A 21,842-nucleotide genomic window follows, 5' to 3' on the forward strand; every position below is an offset into this window, starting at 1 on the left:
CACTGAGTTTAAATTATAATGTATTTAATGCTAAAGCAGAACAGTGAAATTCTCTGGCATCCATGTTGCAACATGTTTTAATTCTTGGAATGTATTTCTTTAGAATTTATTATCATTATTTTATTTTCAGTCACATAGTGAGATCTATTGAAAACAGTTTGCCCCACCCCTTTCTCTATTGCATTATTGTATTCTGTATGAATAGGTATTCATTAATATTATATAACACAGACTACATAACTAGGGCATATTTTTGTTATTATGTAGACTGTAGGCAATCAGAAAAAAAAAAAAGAACTTTTGTCAACTGTAGTAAATGTTTATTATTTCAGAGGATCAAGATTGTGTCACAAAAGATAGATTATTATTATTTTTATTTCTCTTATTTTTTTTTCACTGTCAGAGAATATTCTCATAGGTTAGATGTTATGGAGTGAAAACACGATCAGAATGAGAATTCCAGAGAAATGTAATACTAACATTGTAGGTTTACTGCAGATCCATTACAAAAATGTATCTTACCTTGACTAGAGTATTGCTTACATACGTGGGAGTGTGTGCACGCATGCACACACACACACACACACACACACACACACATGCATGCACACAACACAAAAGAAAAAGCTGTCTACTTGGTTGGTGTGTGTTTAATCACCATTTAATTATATCCACCATAGAGATATGTCAGCTCTCCAACAGTTCTATGGCTAGCACAATGGCTGCTGCTCATCTGAGCTGATTTCTTTCAAACACTGTTCCATTGTTAACCTGTGCCTTCTTATTACCTTTTCAACTGCATTCACAAAATCCCCTTCCCCTTTTTAAAATGGTGATTGTATACTACCCTCTCCATTTCCCTAAACAGACTATGTTCATGTTCAGTGGTTTCTTTACCTACCCCCACCCATCATGTCTCCTTCCCATTATGTATCATTTATTCCCCTGACTGTACTCCAAACCTTCTTACTCTCTCTGGAGTTCTCACTCTGCTCATATTTTCTCCCCTAACCACTAATCTATGCTAGTTCATACTTAAGAAAATGTGTGTAGTGGGGCAGTTGCTCTTATAAGGTGTGATGGTGCTCATAGACTTTTCTTAGACTGGAAGAAGGTTGGACATTTAAAAAAAAATCTTTCATTTGTTTCAGTCATTAGACTGTGGCTATACTGGAGCACCACCTTGAAGAATTTTAGTTGAATGAATCGACCCCAGTTCTTATTTTTGTACTAATTATTTTTTATTGTACTGCTAATTTACGGGTATGTAAACACACCAACACTGGTTGTGAAGCAGTGGAGAGGGACAAACACACACACACACAATGATAAATAGATTTAGGTATATATACATATACGACAGGTTTCTTTCAGTTTCCTTCTACCAAATCCTCTCCCAAGGCCTGAGGCTATAGTAGAAGACACTTACCCAAAGTGCCACACAGTGGGACTGAACCTGGAACGATGTAGTTTGCAGTCCAGTTGTTTTTTATTATCGGTTGTGATGGTGGTGAAATATTGATGGGTAAGGGAGATTCTCGGTGATGTAATTCTGGGGGATAGATAAAATGAAATATTTGATATGGAGTTTGGTGGCCTAGTGAGAAATATGTTAGGTACAGTCAATAAGTTCAAAGGTGGAATATTGAGAAATATGCTAGGGGTTTGGGTTTAAAGTAGGAATGATATTACAGTCAATATGTTCAAAGGAGATGTGACTGTTGTTGGCTTGAAGAGATAAAGAGTAGATAAATATGATCAAGGACTGTCAAGTGTTGAAAATTGAGAACATATTCAGCTTTCAGTTTTAGCTATGATAGGTATACATATATATATATATATACACACACAAACACACATACAGGCGGGTGGGCAGAGAGAGAGTGAGTGAGTTCTTGTTTAGCCCCAAGTTAGCCATGATCAATCAGACCTAATGATCAAAAACATTCCTGTTATGACTATCCCATTTTTTTACCTATTTGCTTGGAATCCAGATTCATAGTATCCAATATGTCCTTTTTGTAGGGAGTGATTTTAAGGAGTGGTGGTCATAGCAGTAGCAATACTCACACTATCCAGATGTGTGAACAATGTTTCAGTGCAGTGTATATCTGTGCCTCAGTCAACACATGCCCTACTATTGGGGATCCTAATTATTTTTCTAATTTCTATTGTATCCTTTGATTGATGTAAACCCCACCTGATTTTGTTTTTGTTTTCATGTGTTGTAACATCCTTTGATATTGTCCCCCATGTCTTGGGCCCTTGTGGCCAATAAAAGAAATCATTATTATTATTATTATTATTATTATTATTATTATTATTATTATTATTATTCATTTTGTTCATGTATAAGTACATGTGTATTCTTCATCATTTTATATATCTTATTCAATTTTAGAAAAATTGAAGCATGTCTTTGACGATTCCAGAGCATGTTGAACTTATTTTTGCATAACTTTTGGTCTATCTTATATTAACTGGGAACCAAAACCGTTGTGAAAAACTATTCCATCAAGAATTCATCAATTCTCAATAGTAATTGCCATATTTATTGAGAAAAAGGTCACATGAAATAGTGTGGTGTTCATTCATTTTTCCATACATCTTTATTATTTTTCCTTACATCTTACTTAACTCAATGTCTTATGCTTCGTTACAATATATTTATTTGTTTGTTTTCATCTTTTCAGCAAAGGAAATGTCAGCAACTCATTTTGAACAAGTTAACTGCTGAGAAAATTGACTTTGTTCAAATTGATATAACAGACCCCAGATATGCAAGCGAACGAACTCTGATGCGAGAGAATAGCAAACCAAAGACAGAAGGGGCTGTCCCAGTACCTCCTCAAGTTTTTAATGAATCAGAATATTGTGGGGTGAGTAGGATGTAGAAATAATCTTTTTTTAAAAAATGCAAATGAATGACAGAAATGTAATGTACTGTATTAAAATGTCTTGCAGTATTTAATTTTGGCACAAGGCCAGTAATTTCAGAAGAGGACTAAGTTGATTACATCAACCCCAGTTTTCAACTGCTACTTATTTTATGAACCCCAAAAGAGATGAAAGACAAAGTTGACCTCGACAGAATTTGAACTCAGAATATAAAGATTGACAAAATGCCACTAAGCATTTTGCCTGGCGTGCTAATGATTCTGCTAGCTTGCTGCCTTCTTTGCAGTATTTGATATTAACATCCTGAGTTCAAGTCCTTCTTGAGCTAACTTCATATTTTTATTTGCCCAGGTGTTAATAAAATGATTAATTGATAAGGATATATGGGGGTGGGGGTGGTTTAATCAACCATACTTCTCTTTAAATGTGTGATTTTCAGTCAAGGTAAACAAATCGATAATTAAAACATACGCTACATCAATTCATATGGATTAATAAATCCTCTTCCAGCCATAAACGTTCTTAGTTTATCTATGTAGCTATTTGTAGGTTAAAACCTTAAATTAGAGAGAACAGTGGAGAAATAAGTATGTATGAATACATGCATGTATGTATATGTGTGTGTGTGTTTATATATGGTTTGTGTATATGTGTGTGTGTGTGTGTGTGTGTGTTTATATATGGTTTGTGTGTGTGTGCATTTAATAGCAATTCATATTTACTTTTGTGTGTCTTTCAATTAAAATATTTTTCATTTTTTACTTGTCTCAGTCATTGAACTGTCCCCATGCTGATGCACCACTTTGAAAGGTTTTAGTCTTACAAATCATCCCCAGTACTTGTTTTTTTAAAATTTTTTTTTTTTTTCAGACTGGTACTTATTCTAATGGTCTCTTTTTCTGAACTACTAAGTTACCGGGATGTAAAAAAACAAAAAAACCAATATTGGTTGTTAAACTGTGGTGGGGACACACACATGCACACACACACACACACACACACACACACTATGATGGGCTTCTTTCAGTTTTGATTTATCAAATCCACCCCACAATGTTTTGGTCAGCCTGGGGCTATATTACAAGGCACTTGCCCAAGGTGCTGCACATGGGGACTGAACCTGAGACCTTGTGGTTGGGAAGCAAACTTCTTGCCACACAGCCATACTTGCACCTATAAAAAATGATCTCTGGTTTTGACATTTTTTAGATTCATTTAAATTTGTATGTTTTAATTGAAAATTTCTTTCGCAACAAGACCAAATAATTTTACATTTTGCCATATGGCACTGTCTATTTTCATTTTATTGTCAAGCCAGCATTACTCCCTGCCCAGATTCAACAAAATTCTTATAACATTTTAAATCCTAAACAAGAGAATATATATATGTGTGTGTGTGTGTGTTTAGTCTCTTGCTTAGAATATTGTTTTTTGAGCAAAACACTTCATTTCATGTTGTTCCAGACCCCCTTTTGATCAGGAGAAAATGTTGGCCTGTTTGCCTAGCCAGTGGGGTGGCATCATTTGAAGGCTAAAACAATGCAAGAGTGCATTGTGACCAGTGATGTTAAAACAACATCTGAGAACCTGGTTGGTCACATGATCACATAATGTATCAGTTTGTTACTCTTTTTAAAAGTAAACTTTGCAAGACTTCTGAGACTGCTGTTTGTTGGACAGCTGTATGCAGACCAGCAACTCATTCTGAATGTTTATAATACTAGTTCTTTCTGTTCTGATTGATAAAGCCTGTAGTGGCACTGGTGCCAAACTGTATCTGTCTTTTAAGAAAAGTCTTTGTCTTGGACAACACTTTAAACATGAAGTGAGAAGACTTACATGCATGGACAGTTGCTGTCTTCCACAAAATACTTTGGTTAGGTCTGTGTTTACAGGTCTAGTCCTATGATCAACTCTGACTTCCAATAATCTGTAGAAGAGTGTAGTTAAAAGTTAGCTACATGTGTTCAAAAGGAGGTGACAAAAGCCACTTAAGAGAAATTGGTGCCATTATTGTAGCTGTAGAAGATACATGAATGTTGAAGGATTTTAATGCTGAAGTGGTTTTCTACCATGCCAATGTTTTTAGGGTTGTTTTTTTTTTCTTGGGTCCTATCCATTAGCTTTAGGCGTCAACATACTGTAGTAGATTTTTAGATGCCTGTGATGTTTAAGTAGATAATTAGGTATATTGATTGATAACTTAAAGAATGTTGTTTGGAGAAAGAAAAAAATTTCTCTTCATCAAAAATAAAAAAATTATCTGGCTGTATTCTATAATAGTGTTATGCTAACGAGTTTCATTTTGGAAGAAAATTCTTCATACAAGGAAGAAGAAGAAAAATTGTTTAACTAAAATAATTGGTTTGTTGTTACAAATTTTCTGGAATATGTTCAAAAAATGTAGAAGAATTAAAATTTATTACTTTCAACAGCAGTGCGGTGACATGTTGTATAGGAGCTGCCTTCTAAAATAGGATTTATACCTTTTACTAGGCAGGTTGGCATGACTTGGGGAACAGTTGCCAAATTATATTACAATGCTGATATACAATCTTCCTTTGGCAGAGAGTATGAGAAGCAATAAATATCATTATCTTTGAAAATCAGTAAACTTTCTTACATTTTTATTTATTGAAATTAAGAGGAAAGCAGGAAGAAAACAATTTTTTTAAATGTTTTGAAATATGTAAAATTTTTAGAATAAAAATATTTTTTTTATCTCTTCACATCTGATAATAAGCCCATTCAAATTTTCCTATTTTTATAAAAGGGGGTGGTGGTGGTGGTCGGTGGAGTGTAACTAGTTGTAAGTGGATTTTTAAAAATATGAGCCATTCTTTCATGATCTAACGCTTTGTCAGAATTTCTGAATATGTCCATTATTCATCTCCTGTATTTTTTCGCTAATATTTAGGAGGAGTTATTTATATTGTTTGCTGCAAGTTTCTGGAATTTTAATAAGTATATAGCGTAAAAATCAGATAACACTATAATACATGAGCTACATTATCACATCTTGGTTTTCTATAACCGTTATCATTTTTACTTGTTCAGTTTATATAGTTTTATGCTTTACTTCCATTTACAAACCACCACCACCATCATCACCACTATTATTGTCACCACCACCATGACAAGGGCAAAAATATCCTTTAAGATATTTATCAAGTGTGTTTTACTATATTTTATTTTCAAAATAAATCATCCAATGTTTTTGCCCCTCTCTTTTGTCTAATTGAATCTTTGTGTTCAGTAATCAGTCATCTCATGTTAATAGTTCTTGACGTTTTTTTTTTTCCTCCTGCAAGTTTTATTACATGTTGAATCACCATACATCTAACCTCAATGTGGAATGATTACTTGATTAGGAAAATTCTCTTTAAGCCTACAAGACGAATGCTTCTTTCTTGCAAAGTTCAACTTTACGATTATTGATAATATTGTTGCTCTTATTGATGTTAGTTAGAAGTCCTTATTGATGTGACTAATCAATAATATTAATGTAAAGATACAGTAGAATAGCAGAAATGCTAGAGTGTCCAATTAAATTCCTTGTATCATTTAGTCTTAACCCTTTGGTACAGAGTTTAAATTACATTGAAGTTGGTTTTACCTTTCATCCCTCTGGGGTTGATAATGTAAGTACAGTTTGCGAATCTATCATCTGAAATTCCTGCAACCAAAAGTATCACAGATTTCAGATCCTTTTTGGATTCTGGAGTATTTTTATATTTGCATCGATAAAATGAGAAAGCCTACAGATGGGGCCTGTATTTAAAACACAATATCCATTTACATTTCATGATACAGCTTATGCATATACCCTGAATATCATCATCGTTTCCTGCTATCTTCACTTGCAGTAGAATTCACGCCAACATAAGATAGTTGCCGCCACAGTATTTGATCTTTGGCAAGGGCATTCAGGAGAAGCTATGTCAAGACCTGTCCATGTTGTGGTGTTATCTCTCCATCTTTTAGGTTGCCGACCTTTGTTTCTCTTTCCATTAATCACGCTTTCTAACAGATCTTGCTGATGCCACAAACCATTCGTTCAGTGTGGCCAAGCAATTTGAGTTCGTTATTTTTGATGTCAGAGGTGACCGGTGGTAATTTGGTCATTTATCTTAAATTCTGAGGTGGTCTGAGAATTTGGTGTTAGTAATAAGTTGCATCACATGATTCTGAAAGACTTCCAGTTTTTGTAGTGCAACAGAAGTCCAGTTGACACATTCTAGCCCATATAAAGCATCTGGAAGAACACAGGCGTTGTAGATGCTTGATTTTATGTGGTACAAGATTCATTTTTGCTCTTATCAAAGGCTGCCTACCAAGTTCAATTCTATGGTTCACAGCTATCATTCCATTGTTTTTTGAAGAGAGTTTGTGTCTGAAGTAGATGAATTCAGAGACTTGCTTTACTGGGTTGCATTTTTAGGTTGAGGTCCAGATTGGATTTGTCTGCTGTCATGCATTCTGTTTTTGACACCCTGAATATAGTTTTGTATAAATTTTTGATAATGTTTTATACATAGTAACAGTAAGCATTATACATAGTAACAGTAAGTGGTAGAATGCTCACCTGCCACATGGCCAGACATGTTCTTGTAGAATATTGAAAATGAATGACCCTGCTTGTATGTTAGTGACACTTGTTTACAACAATCACACAATGTTAAGAAAGGGAGATACAAAGTACACACTCACACACATATGCATATATATATATATATATATCATCATCATCATCATTGTTTAATGTCCGCTTTCCATGCTAGCATGGGTTGGACGATTTGACTGAGGACTGGTGAAAACCAGATGGCTACACCAGGCTCCAATCTGATTTGGCAGAGTTTCTACAGCTGGATGCCCTTCCTAACGCCAACCATTCAGAGAGTGTAGTGGGTGCTTTTACGTGCCACCGACACGAAGCCAATATATATATAACCTCTTTCTGTTGAAGAGTGTAGGCTTGAAACATCAAAGACTTTTCCATTCTCCTTGAGAGTCAAACTAATACACTTGCTTGTTGTTCCCTCACCTGCTGTCTTCATCTTTTGTTTTCTATAAATTTGAATTATATATTCATATATATTACACACACACACACACACGATGGACTTCATTCTGTGTCTGTTTTGTCTGTTTACTAAATCCACTCATATGGCTTTGGTTGGCTGCGAGCTATATATCGGAGAAGACACTTACCCAGGGTGCTACACAGTGGGACCGAACCTGAAACCATGTGGTTGGAAAGCAAACCGTTGTGGTAGCGCTGTGGTTACTGTTGCAGCAGTTACAGTAATTATTAGTATCTGATGGAAGAATTGGTGGCAAGTTGGACAAAATGATTTTCAGCATTCCATTGACTCCTTTATATTTTGAGTTCAAGTCCAATTAATCTCAACATTGCCTTTGAGGTAAATAAAAGAAGTACTCACTACGTACTTGGGTTGATATCACCAACTGGATCATATTCCTCTTCCAAACGTATGCCCATGTCATTGTATTAAGTTAAGTATCATTACTGTTGTAGTTCTTGTTATAACTATTATTTGTGTTCTTGTTGAGACTAAGTTGATTCTTGATTAGTGTTTTATTATTCTGCTCAAGCTAACTAATTCAGGTATCATTCATTAGAAACTACTATTAATCAGGGAAAATTAAAAGCAACAACAAAAATGTAAACTGTATCACCTCTTCTGTCATCACAACCACCATCACTATCGTCATGAAGATTATTGCTATCCCCACTTTCCATCCGCATCATTATCGCTATCCCTGTCATAATCATTAGCGTCATCACCACTATCATCAAAACTAGTTCTGTTATCATCCTAATCATCATCATCATCACTGACTCTCTTGTCATTGCTTTCATCATCACTAGCTCTGTTATCATTACTTTCATTATTGTCACTAACCCTGTTATCATTGCTTTTATCATCATCACTGGATCTGCCTTCAGCATCACCACCACTCATCACCACTGCCACCTTCATCATCATCATCATCATCATCCTGACATTATTTTTATTAATAATGTATTGTTACAGCAACTGGCAACAATTTGATGATTTAAATGTCCTCCTATAGTCACATTGATTCTCCATGTCAAATATGGATTAAGTGTCACTGTGGTAATATGAATTAAAATGGATTAAATGGATGTTGTCATAGCAACATAAGCTAGATGTATCACCATGGAGTCGTGAATTAACTATGTCACAGTAGTTGTGTTGATATGGTGTGTCCCACTATGGTGTCACTCGGATTCGGTATTCTCAAGTCATGACTGTGGCTTCGGTGTACACCACCATGGCAGTTTCTTATTTCTTTACTACCCACAAGGGGCTACACACAGAGAGGACAAACAAGGACAGACAAATGGATTAAGTCAATTATATCGACCCCAGTGCGTAACTGGTACTTATTTGATCGACCCCGAAAGGATGAAAGGTAAAGTCGACCTCGGCGGAATTTGAACTCAGAATGTAACAGCAGACGAAATACTGCTAAGCATTTCGCCCAGCGTGCTAACGTTTCTGCCAGCTCACCACCTTTAAATGGCAGTTTCTATTAAGTGTTTTTTAACTAAGGCACTGTTAAATACCTCAGTGTCTTTGGGTATGCTATATAATTGTATCTGATGCACCCACATAAAACTGTGGATTAGTTATGTCTCATTAGATCTGATGTACCCACATAGGTCAGTAGATTAACCTAGTACCATCGTTAAAGATCTATGAACTAAATACTCTGCTATGATTGAATTACATTCACGAGAATATTCTTTTAAAAGCTTGACGATCTAAGAGTTGTTTCTTCTTTTATCATGACAGTTTCTAAATATACCACAAAATGTCTACAATCAGTTTGTGATGTAAATCTGTAGTTAAATAACCAGTATTTTCTCTCAGTCGGTACAACCCTCCCCTTCACATACATCCATCTCTATATCCCTCAATGCTGGCTTATGAGTCACGAGCCATGAGTAGAAGATAAAAGATCAGACATTATCTAAAGCGAGCTGCTGTTGTCAAAAAATAGAAAACTAAGTTCACATTGCTTTGTGTGTGTAGTTGGATTAAATGAATATCTAGATTGCCATTGTCTGTGTCTTCTATAACACAATGTGTGTGTGTGTGTGTGTGTGTGTGTGTGTGTGAATAATGGTGATTTCCAGCAGCAACTAATATTTCTTATGTTAGTACAATGCATAAAAGTTTTAGAAAAAGAGAGAGAAATGAAAATCTGTAACATTTAAGCATGTTTTTCAAGACTTTAAACTTGGTTTGCTGGAAACATATTTCTCGCTCTACAGCAGTTCTAAATATTTTTTTAGGCTGGCACAATACCCAAAATGTTGGAACTGCATCAGGTTCCATAGTTTGTTTTGGCATGGTTTCTACAGTTGGATGCCCTTCCTAACACTAACCTTTAGTTGGCAAACACCTACCTCTAGTTGGCGAACACCTACCTCTAGTTGCCGAACACCTACCTCTACACTAAATTTGTCACTGTACTCATGGTTAACTCTTACCTTACTAACAACACCCCTGTACATAGCCTGTATTGCTTTCATAAGCAATTTGTCAACCTCTAGCTTCCCCAGAGACCACCATATCACAGAGCGAGGTACTCTGTCAAGGGCTTTCTCGAGATCAACAAATGCCAAGTGCAGAAGCTTGTTTTTGGCTAAATACTTCTCTTGCTGTTGCCTGACTATGAAGATAGCATCTGTGGTGCTTCTCTCTAGGACAAAGCCAAACTGTATTTCATCTAATCTAATTCTGTTCCTAATTAATCAGGCTATAAAACATGCATATACACATACTTACACTCACTAGTTGATGGTAGGAAAGATATCCAATTCACAAAGAACTGTCTCCAGTTATGTGTTGTTCTTATCTACACACTATTGCACTTTTGTTTTTGTTACTGTTGCTATAGCGAGGAGCATAATCAGGTTAGTGGCTTGTAAACAATCCATACATGGAGAGAAAAAAGTAGTCGCTAAAAGAAATTAGGTACTCATTAAATTTAAAAAGAGAAACATTTCCTCATCTTTTCCTGCCCTTATTTACATGCAAAATGTCTTTACACAAACTTGCTGGAACCTTGTATTGTACAGATATAGACATAGTCTACTCTCACTAAACATGTAAGGTTTTTGCTATTTGGAGTTATTAGTGGTAAAAAAACGAAATAGTAGCAATTTATTTTCAGTAATGACAAGTTGATCCAATTAAATACCATAGTTAAGATGTCCTTCTGATCTCTCTCCCACCCACCTCTTGTAAAAGGCTTATCAAAATGTCTTTATTAAATTGCCAAGACAGTGGCTCTCGAAATGAAATCTACCCACTTCTCATTCATTCCACTTCTCTTCTTAAAGAGTGTAGTCTATGTGTGAGCAATGTCTTTTCTTAAGTGCAGTGTTTATTTGATTGTCATATTGTTTAGAAATTGCTTGAGTTAGCTGTGATATTTTGCATTCTCCTCCTACATATAAACACAATAGAGGATTGGTGACAATTACTGTGACATCAGAACATTCCCCTGTTTTTGGTAAGAAAGTTTCCATATAGTCACTGAGGCAGCCATGGGGTGCATATAAGATGTCCCAAAAGTTAGGATTTATAATGTACATTTAATGTGCTCACTCAGAAGTAAAGTTTAGAAAGAAGATCATCCAAACAGCCTGTCCTGATTTACTTTCCCAAATATACATCAGTCAAACTTTGAGAAGATGGTGGTATTTTGAGCTGTGTGGTAATATTTATCCCTACATAAATGTGGATGTTTTATCAGAACAAGCTATACTGCAGCAGTTACCGTGAGAAAATCTCTCACATTGGCTTTTGTTGCATAATGCACTCTTGTTTGTATCACTAGTGGGGAGTAAAATCCCAGCTACCTCTCCAGTGCCAAGACCACCAGCTTATGTGGTTTTGAACTTTGGTTTTATCAACGATGCACGCTTGACTGCTAGAGATAGCAGCAATCCATCTCCCTGCCAGCAACATATAGAAAATCAGTGCCAAAACAGATGCTGCTATCACGATTAGCCAGTTAGCTCATTAAGCAAAATATGTATTAGCGACAGAGGCAGTATTAATACTGAGAAGTAATATTTATCCCCACTTAAATGTGGATATTCTATTGGAACAGACTATACTGCAGCAGTTTCCATGAGAAAATTTCTCATATTGAGTTTTGGCACAAAATACACTCTTGTTAATATTGCTAGTGGGGAGATAAATCCCCACCACCTCCAGCACCAAGACCACAAGATCATGTGATTTCGACCTTCCTTGGTCTTATCAATGATGTGTTGCATGCATATCCCTGTTTTTTAAGAACAGGGTTAATGTACCTCTGCATGTTATAAGTGCCTAAAGGGGTTGGTGTCAGAAAAAGCATCTGGTCATAAAACACTGCCTCAGAATCTATGCCAACATGGAAAAATGGACATAAAAACAATGCTAGTGATCATACTATTTCAATAGAACTGTCACTTGCAAATGATTATGATTTAGTTTTGTTTGTTTTTTAGTTGTCCATATGGTTGTGGACATCTCCTCCACCTTCACTTCCTTGACCCAGTAACATCCAGAACATAATAGCTAGAGGGGAAAGAGGTTTGCATTATGCTTCTGACTGTTACATTATTTTATCAACCCTGAAAGAACGAAAGGCAAACTTGACCTCGGCAGCATTTGAACTCAATGTAAAGAGACAGAACAAATACTGCAAGATAGTTTGTCTGATGCACTAATAATGATTTTGCCAGTTCACTACCATTTAGTGGCTGTAGTAATAGGATCAGTATTAGCTAAACACTGTGTTGCACAACTGTATTCAAATATTGCAAACCTTCCACTTCCAACCTACTCACTGAACACTTAAAGTTGTTTGTCAATCTTTTTCTTTGGTTGTGTTTGTGTGGTGGGAATGGGAAAGGTTAGATGGATTCCAAGTGATTAGTCTGAACAAGTTAAGGAACCCAGGGCAACTGATATGTGTTAATGGCTTTAATGATTTATTTGAACAACGACAATGGTGGTGGTGGTGGTGGGGCGAGTGGTTGGATTTAATTAGATTTGTTTAGTTTTACTTTATTTCAACACTTAGCAATCAAACAGCAAATACATTCATATATTTGTAGTTATACAGATGGAGGCAAGGTGGGTTGAGGAAAGGGGAGAGAGTTCAGGTATATGCTAATATTTCGGTGTGGGGTGGGGGGTGGGGGAATCACTAGGGAGAGTGTGAAATGAGTCCTGAAAGCATTTATTTGGTGGAAATTTGCCAACAAACAATAATGCTCTTGTGTGTGTACGGAAATTGAGCGTAAATGATATTAAATAAAGGTCTGGGAATTTAAAGTTTGTGTGTTCATGCTATATACTGTATATGTATGTATGTGTGTGTGTATATATATATATATATATATATATATAAACACACTACTACTACTACTTTTATTGCTAGGTAATCAGCAATTCACAATGTTTTGGTAATGCTGTGTCAGAACATATAATTAGAAATGTTCTTATTTATGGAGGTAGGGGTTATCTTAAATTATTTCCTGAGAAAATTTTAAGTCTCTCTCTCCAACCACCTCCCACCTCCACTCAGCACCACTGCCTCTGTCCTCTTATGTTTCCACTTAATCTTCAAATCAACCTTAATATCCTCCCACAAAATGTGCGACCTTGTGCCAACCCTAGTAACCATTAACGTGACAGTGGCTTTGATTGTTTGTTCTTGTTAATGCCCTAGGTCATCTTTAATTGAGTAGACCTATAACACTGTAACATGATTTTTGTCCTTGGTTAGCAAATGTTATTTCCTAATTGCTTACCCCTAGAAAATATGAAAAATGGCTAATATTTCCTTCAAACTTTGCTTTTGTTACATTTATTCAAAACTTCAAAGAATCTCTCTCAACACATGGATATGAAACTCTCCAACTACTCCTGCTCATGATCAGAGGTGCACATGTTGTCAGCCACTAATTGACATGTTCAAGTGGTTATGGTCAAGCAACTGACAAGCAAATCTGTGATATTGATCAAAATACTTGTTATAATGATACTTCTGCTTCAGCAGCTCAGTGCTGCATATGTCTGAAATGTAATGGAAAATAGGTCAGTTTCAAAACATCAATGTCCAGATCACAAAATCAAAGATAAAAGAGAATTGTACTCATTTCCTTTGATTTCTATATAGAAGCAAATAAGATTTTACACTTACTGACCAAAGACAAAAAAAATTTGTTACACTGTAATCAAAGGCCTTCAAGTTATCACCAAGGCATTTTTTTTACCTTCCTTTTTAAAAAGGGTAGCGTATGATTTGAGGGAATTCGGTTGCATTGCTATTTCTAAATAAACAGTTGACCACTTCAAGGTTTCCTGGCTATCACATTATTGTTGTTATTGGACAAAAATTATTTCAGATGTATATTTTGGTTCTTCTAGCTTTATTCTTTTACTTTGTTTTTCTAAAATGAAAACTGCTCATAGTCATCCTAACCGTGGTCAGCTATTTGTTTCCTGTCAACCATGCAATAAAATGACCATGAAATCAGTCTAGTCTACTCAGTTATGAGGGCAGGGGTTAATAGTTTACAACTGTAATAAGTGGCAACACTGCACAATTAACAAGTGTTGCACTGATGACTCAGTGTTCCTTGAGTGGGTATAATCTCTTATTCTTTTACTGGTTTTACAATGTGTTGTGGCCATACTGGGTCACTGCTTTCCAGGATTTTAGTCAATCAATATTCATTTTATCAAGTTCTATTTATCAACAGGTTATCATTTTTCTTTTGCCAGTTACTTCCATTTAGTCACATTATTGTTCTACAGTTTACACCAATATACACAAACATATATACACACTTCATCTTCATTATCATCATTGTTCTTGTGTTTATTTTTTCTATGTTGATATGAGTTGGACAAAATTTCTCAAGGTGGATGTTCTTCCTAATGCCTTTTTCTTGGTTTCAAATAAGTTACTTTCTTCAACTGGGCTTCACACATCAAACCTCTCAACTGGAAGACACATTGTTTATGTAGCACATATGCCAGTGTTACCTAAACAGTGTCAGTATAAAGTGACACGGGGACAAACACATGCGCATGCATATACACACATGATGTGCTTCTATGCAGCTTTCAATCACAAGGTAGTGATCAACTTAAAGCATTTGCCCAAGGTGCCATACCCAAAACCCAATGATTGTGAAGCAAAGTTCTTAACCACAGACCCTTGTTTACACATGTGCATGCTCTCTCTCTCTCTCTCTCTCTCACACACGTACATATGTGTGAGTGTGTACAACAGGATTCTGCACATCTTTGCATCTACCAAATTTCACTTACAAAGCATTGGTTAACAATAGATAATGGTAAAAGATATTTGTCCACGGTGTCAGGCAGACATTGAACCCACATCGGTCTGGTTCTAGAGTGAACTTTTTAAATGCATAATATAACTATGCTTGTATATGTTGGGGTGGCGGGGTGTTATCTTGTTTCAAGTGGGGTTGGGTATTAGGCTTGCAAAAGCATACAGTGCTACAGAAACCACTGGCACATGATATTCAAGCTACAGGGCACTCTTAAGATGTTTGATGGATGGTTGAATGAATTTCTAATATGCATGATACTTGTCATAACAGATTTGTTGGATGGAAATTTCTTTTTAATAAATCCTACATATGTCATCAGTAATGTGTAATTATGTAGCTTTGCTTTAAGAAAAGAAAAAAAAGATATTTTTAACACTTCAATAGCATACACATGTCTGTAATATGTAATTGTTAATGTTCCATCTCTGAATTCTAAGAAATTGAAAATGAAACCAACTATTTTTCTTTTTGCTTCCTTTACATATAATCTAACATTTCAGTGTTTAATAAACCGTTTAACTCTTTTTTATCATTGTTAAATAAAGGAAAACTTCCTATCTTTCACTACAAATTGTCCTCAATAAAATTTTGGTGATGGTAGAGGTAGTTTCAATTCTTACAGCCATCAATTTTTGAGAGAGATAAAAATGTAAAATTTTCTTCTTTTTTTTTTAAAATTTTCTTTTCCATTTTCATTCCCTATTCTTACAATATTTATCGCATGAATAATTTTTTTTTCTTCTTTCTCAATCTTCAAAGACGATATTTAATATTTTAAAAATACGTTTTCCCATTTCTCCTATCTACTTTCTCTTCATTCCTCAAAAGAAAACTCCATAAACATTGTGTTTTTATATTCGATTCTAATGAACCCTGCACTAACTTCAAAAAACTTTGCTAGTCTCAGTCCCCCCCCCCTTTTAATGTTAAAGATAGTTTAAGGATGGATCCAACTCCCTACCCTCTAACCTCTCTTTTGTTTTCTTCTCTTGCTAACATTCACTCTTCACCGAACACATCTGAATATATATTAGAATATTTTTAGGAAAAGAAACAAGCTTTGTATCTTTTACTTCTGTCTATTTCCTGATTACTAGTGTAACATGATTGAAAGAGAAGCCAGATGTGTCAAGTTGTTAAAGATAGAATATAATCATTATATAAACTTTTGAGAGGGTTCTTATTCTGAGATCAAAGGTCACCGATTTTTATCTTTGCCTCTGTCTTTGTCTGCAAAAATCTTGTCTGCCTATTTCTGCTTATTTTCAATGGATATCTAAGTTCTACATGAAACACTGTGACATCCATCCTTAGGCATATTTTCTGAGATTTATCATTTTAATTCTGAGGAACCAGCATCCATGAAGCTAGCTGCCCTTCTTGGCCTTGGGTAAAGATATAAAGAAACTCTCTAACGGTTTGTGCATAGAAAATACTCAGTAGGTTTCTTATCTTATCTCTCTTACATTTTTCAAACCAAACCTGCCATCTATGGCTGCTTGCTATTTTTATCTCTCGAGTAGAATTGTTGATAATTCATGTGTGTGTGTAATTGCCTGAAGACAGAAATAAGGAATATGGAAGGCATGGTGATTTAATTTCAGATGTGTGTGTGTGTGTGTGTGTGTGCAAAAGAGAGAGAGAGAGAGAAAGCTGCTTCTCTATTTCTCTTACAACCTTCGTTAGCTTACTATTTTGTTTTCTATTCAAGTCAGAATTTTTTTTTTCAATTATTGAAATAGCTTTTTGTAAAGAGAATCTCTTTTCCTTCCAATCCTCAGTTATCCATTATCACTTCACAGAAATAAATAAAGAAGTAATAAATCCAGAACTGAATATATATATAAAAAAAAAAGTGAGCTAAGGGAAATAAGTCAAGTGGGTTAATGGCATGAATTTTGAGAATTCAGGAATGTGATAATGTACCAAATGATATATACAAATAATTCTCAATAACTTGAAATTTACCACTTAGTTGGAGAAATCAATCACCTGGTAGCAATTGTTAGGGAACTTCCAGAGAAAAGGGAAAATAATTTCAAGAAATTAAACATCAGTTTCACAATATATTTAATTCTTAGGGGAAAGATCAAATCTTTATTAGCAGGAAAGGGAACAAGTTACAGATTGTGATTCATCTTAGATTTCTCATTGAAGTAATTATGCAAATGGCGCTAGTGTGGTTAAGGTGTTGGACTCATGATTGTAAGATTGTGGTTTCGATTCCTGGACTGGGTGATGCATTGTGTTCTTGAGCAAGACACTTCATTTCACATCGTTCCAGTTCACTCAGCTGGCAATTATGTGTGATGCTCCAATGGACCCGCATCCTATCCAGGGATGGGAGAATATGTACACCACAGAATCTGGGAAACTAGCCATATGGCTCAGAAAGGACCTTTGAACCTTTTTTTTTTTTTTATATGAAATCTAATTAGACTAAAACATGATTGTAACTGTAACCTTTTCTGCTAAAAAGATCAGATATTTTTGGCCAAGTATGAAATTTTAATTTTCTATGAAATTAATTCTTAATTACTTGAAATTTTTTTCCCTTTTCTTTGAAAGTCACAAGCAATTGTTGCTAGGTTTTTGTTTTTCTTTCATCAGCTAAAAGGCAAATTTAAACTCTTTCAGAACATTTTTCATGTGTTATTTAGTACATTACCACTTACCTGAATATGAAATAGTTGTTGTACATGTGAATCTCATGAAAATGGACATCAGTTATGGCCACATCGAGGGAGGTTCTCCCTATAGAATGCCAATATATTTCCAGTCATATTAAAGAGAACTTTGGATCAATACTAGAAACTAACGAAACGTTCAACTGTTATGAAATCCCTCTCTTAACTGCTTTCAACCCTGTCTTCCCATGATATTTATTAACATTTAGGTTAACAGAGCCAAAGAGAGTTAAAGTGTCTTTTGTTAGAAATAGAAGCATAATGCCAGTGATGGGTTTTTGAATTAGTGAGTTCTTCGACCTTCTCTGAACTATTGACATTCTGGTGAAAATAAAAAAAGTAATGGAGTTCTTGCAAATTATACAATTCCAGTGTTTTTCCAGTAAATTTGACAGAATTCTCCCACAAATAATGAAACCTTATTATCATTATTATTATTATTTCTGCATAACAATCGAACTATAATTTTTTTTAGTCAGTTTAATTTGAAATTTAATTAAGCTAATCTTTTCTTCTTTTATATTTTTTCTTCATTTAATGAACATTTCACTAGTGCATTGTTCTTTAGTGGAAGTAATTATTATTATTATTATTAGTAGTAGTCTATGAAGATTGATTTTTTTTTCTTTTTGTTAATTCAAGTTTACAATAGATTTAAATTGTAAGAATTGATTACATTGACCTAAAGGTGGCAAGCTGGCAGAACCATCAGCAGGCCAAACAGAATGCTTTGCAGCATTTCTTTTGGTTTTATGTTCTGTTTTCAAATGCTGCAGAGGTCAGTTTTGCTTTTCATCCTTTTTTGGGTCGATAAAACAAAGTACTAGTTGAGCAATGGGGCCAAAGTAATCGACCAGCCCCTCCCCGCAAATATTGGGCCCATGCCTATTGTAGAAAGAATTATTATTATTATTATTATTAGATAATTTCAAGCAGATTTCTACTGCATCACCTGCTACACCTTCATGTTGCTGGTATATGTCCAGCATTATTTGTTCTTTTTTGTTGTTGGGGGAGTGCAAACTCCTCCCAGTATTGTATTGTGTAAGTTTGTTTTGTTACGGGGCCTGGTTGCAGTCTTTTGTTGGATTAGTGTTTGTATTGTGTGTTGTGTGTGTAATGCAAGTTGTATTCTTCTGTTGGGTATCCAGCCTGTGGAGTACATGTGGTCATCGTTTATTTTATTGGATATTTACTGTATAGAGTGTATTGTGTTTGTGGATTGTTTTGTTTGGGTTGTATTATTGAAATGATAGTGTCTTGTGTAGGATGTGGACTGCTCCTAACAGGGCTATTTTTTGGACAGAGTGTAGTGTTGAGGGTCTAGATGTAGCTTCTATGTTTTTGTTCATATGATTTTTCTATCATACCCAATGCTCCAATTATTGCTGGTATTGTTTTCACCTTCACCTGCTTAATGTTATAAAAATGGCAGATGAGAACTAGGTCATAATGAGTGTAGTGGGTGCTTATATATACACACACACACATATATATATATATATGCACTTACAAATAATAATAATAATAATAATAATAATTTCTAAAGGCACAAGGCCTGAAATATTGGGGAGGAGACTAGTTTCACTGGTACTTAATTTATTGACCCCCGAAAGGCAAAGTCAAGCCTGACAGAATTTGAACTCAGAATGTAAGGACAGACGAAATGCTATTAAGCGTTTTGCCTGGTGTGCTATCGATTCTGCTGGTTTGCTGCCCTAATAATGATAATAATCCTTTCTACTATAAGCACAAGGCCTGAAATTTGCGGGTAGGGAGACTAGTTGATAACATCGACTCCAGTGTTTCACTGGTACTTAATCGACTCCAAAAGGATGAGAAGAAAAGTTGACCTTGGCAGAATTTGAGCTCAAAACATAAAGACAGACAAAATACCACTGAGCATTTCGCCCAGCATGCTAATGATTCCGCCAGCTCAATAGTTCTAGCACTGAAGGAGGGAAGTGTGGTGAGATTACATCCAGACTGCTGTAAACAATTTTCAGAGGGCCAGAACAGTTGTAGCAGATGAGAAATGTCAAAAACAGAAAAGGTCATTGTCACGAACCCCATCTGACCAAAGCCACCATGTTTGTCCCAAGTGTGCCAGAGCCTGTTGTTCAAGGATTGGTTTACATAGCCACTTAAGGACTGCTGTTCTCTCCTATTCAGTCATCCTTACTCTCTTCTAGGAGATTGTATTGAGCTACAGGCATGCGTGGGTAATGCAGCTATTTGTTGTATTGGTGGCGACTTGTAAAAATCAATGAAACATATTTTCTTTTTGAATGTATTGATGGTTTTAATCAAACATAACAATGGACACCTGTGTTGTTTATCTGTATTTTCATGCTGGTAACCATAGAAATATTCACCAACACTATCATTATCATTTTGTTTTTCATCATTATCATATATATCATTATCCTCATCATATGTATGACAGCCATTAGAATTTCCATCATTGTCATCATCACTATCACCAGCACCATTATCATTATCACTGTCGTCTCAATAATCTTCACTGTCATTTCTTTTCACCACCACCATCATCATCACCATCGTTGTTATCATATCTGAATAATCTTCATTATCATCTCCTATCTGCATCATCTTTTATCTCTGTCTCCTGTCCCTACTTATCATTATTTTCATTAATGAAGATTGACTAATTCCACTCCTGTCACTCAGTTCATTTTCTTGTGGTTCTGAGTTCAAATTTTGTCAGTGTCAACTTTACTTTTTTCCTTTACAATGCCAACGTTGTCTCCTTCATTGGACACGAAACTCAGCTTGCGAAGACCTGTTGGGGCAAGCGAAAGCAAAATCGTGATGGCACCTGTGCCCAGCGTTGCCTTCCTGGCACTTATACCAGTGGCACGTGTAAAGACATTCGAGCGAGATCATTGCCAGTGCCGCTGGACTGGCTCCTGTGCAGGTGGCACATAAAATACACCATTTTGAGCGTGGCCGTTGCCAGTACCGCCTGACTGGCCTTCGTGCCAGTAGCATGTAAAAGCACCCACTACACTCTCAGGGTGGTTGGCACTAGGAAGGGCATCCAGCTGTAGAAATACTGCCAAATCAGATTGGAGCCTGGTGTAGCCATCTGGTTCACCAGTCCTCAGTCAAATCGTCCAACCCATGCTAGCATGGAAAGCGGACGTTAAACGATGACAATGATGATGATGATGACAATGATTTAACATTGAGTACCAGTAATATTCCTGAGTTGTGTCAGCTGATCATAACTGCTGTTAGCACCCTTCCTTCCACCTCTAAGGGTACATCTATACAATTGCTTGGCTTATTAGAAATAGTAGATAGATTCCCAACAAACCTCAATGTACCATCTTACAAAAACAGGAACACTTCAGACGATGTTACAAAATGTCCAAATACAAGATGGACTGGTCATAGCATGCATATCATTGATGTTTGGTCTGCTTGATTTAGGGCTGACGTCGGACTAAAAAAGCAACTGATTGACATTGTAATTACAAATAAATCACTTATCTCAGTGAATTATTTGCACTTACTGGTGTCACAGCAAGGATACTAGACTCTCATGATAAATCGGTTTCCAGTTTGTAGCAGGATTTGTTGTTGCTGTTATTGTTTGACAGATGTGAGTTGTTATTAGGATAACACAGCCTCCTTGGTAAAAAAAAAAAGGGGAGACAGAGGATCTGTATCAAGGAAGGGGTTTCATCATCTAGCTATTGTGAACCTCATTCACATGCACACTCTCTCCCCTTCTCTCTCTCCCCTTCTCTCTCTCCCCTTCTCTCTCTCCCCTTCTCTCTCTCCCCTTCTCTCTCTCCCCT

The 21,842-nt window shown here is 35.8% G+C and overlaps 1 protein-coding gene across 6 annotated transcripts in view; it reads left to right on the forward strand.

The window, feature by feature from the left end:
* The window catches only part of LOC106877443 (glutamic acid-rich protein), a 121,707-nt gene that overhangs the window by 29,598 nt on the left and 70,267 nt on the right, over positions 1 to 21,842 (forward strand). For all 6 annotated transcript variants that reach the window (XM_052974307.1, XM_052974303.1, XM_052974304.1 and 3 more), the window contains exon 3: positions 2,694 to 2,879. In XM_052974307.1, the coding sequence (XP_052830267.1) occupies positions 2,694 to 2,879 (186 nt within the window). The remainder of the gene's footprint in view (positions 1 to 2,693; positions 2,880 to 21,842) is intronic.

Source organism: Octopus bimaculoides, chromosome 18, assembly GCF_001194135.2.
Source record: "Octopus bimaculoides isolate UCB-OBI-ISO-001 chromosome 18, ASM119413v2, whole genome shotgun sequence".
Taxonomy (NCBI): Eukaryota; Metazoa; Mollusca; class Cephalopoda; order Octopoda; family Octopodidae; genus Octopus; species Octopus bimaculoides.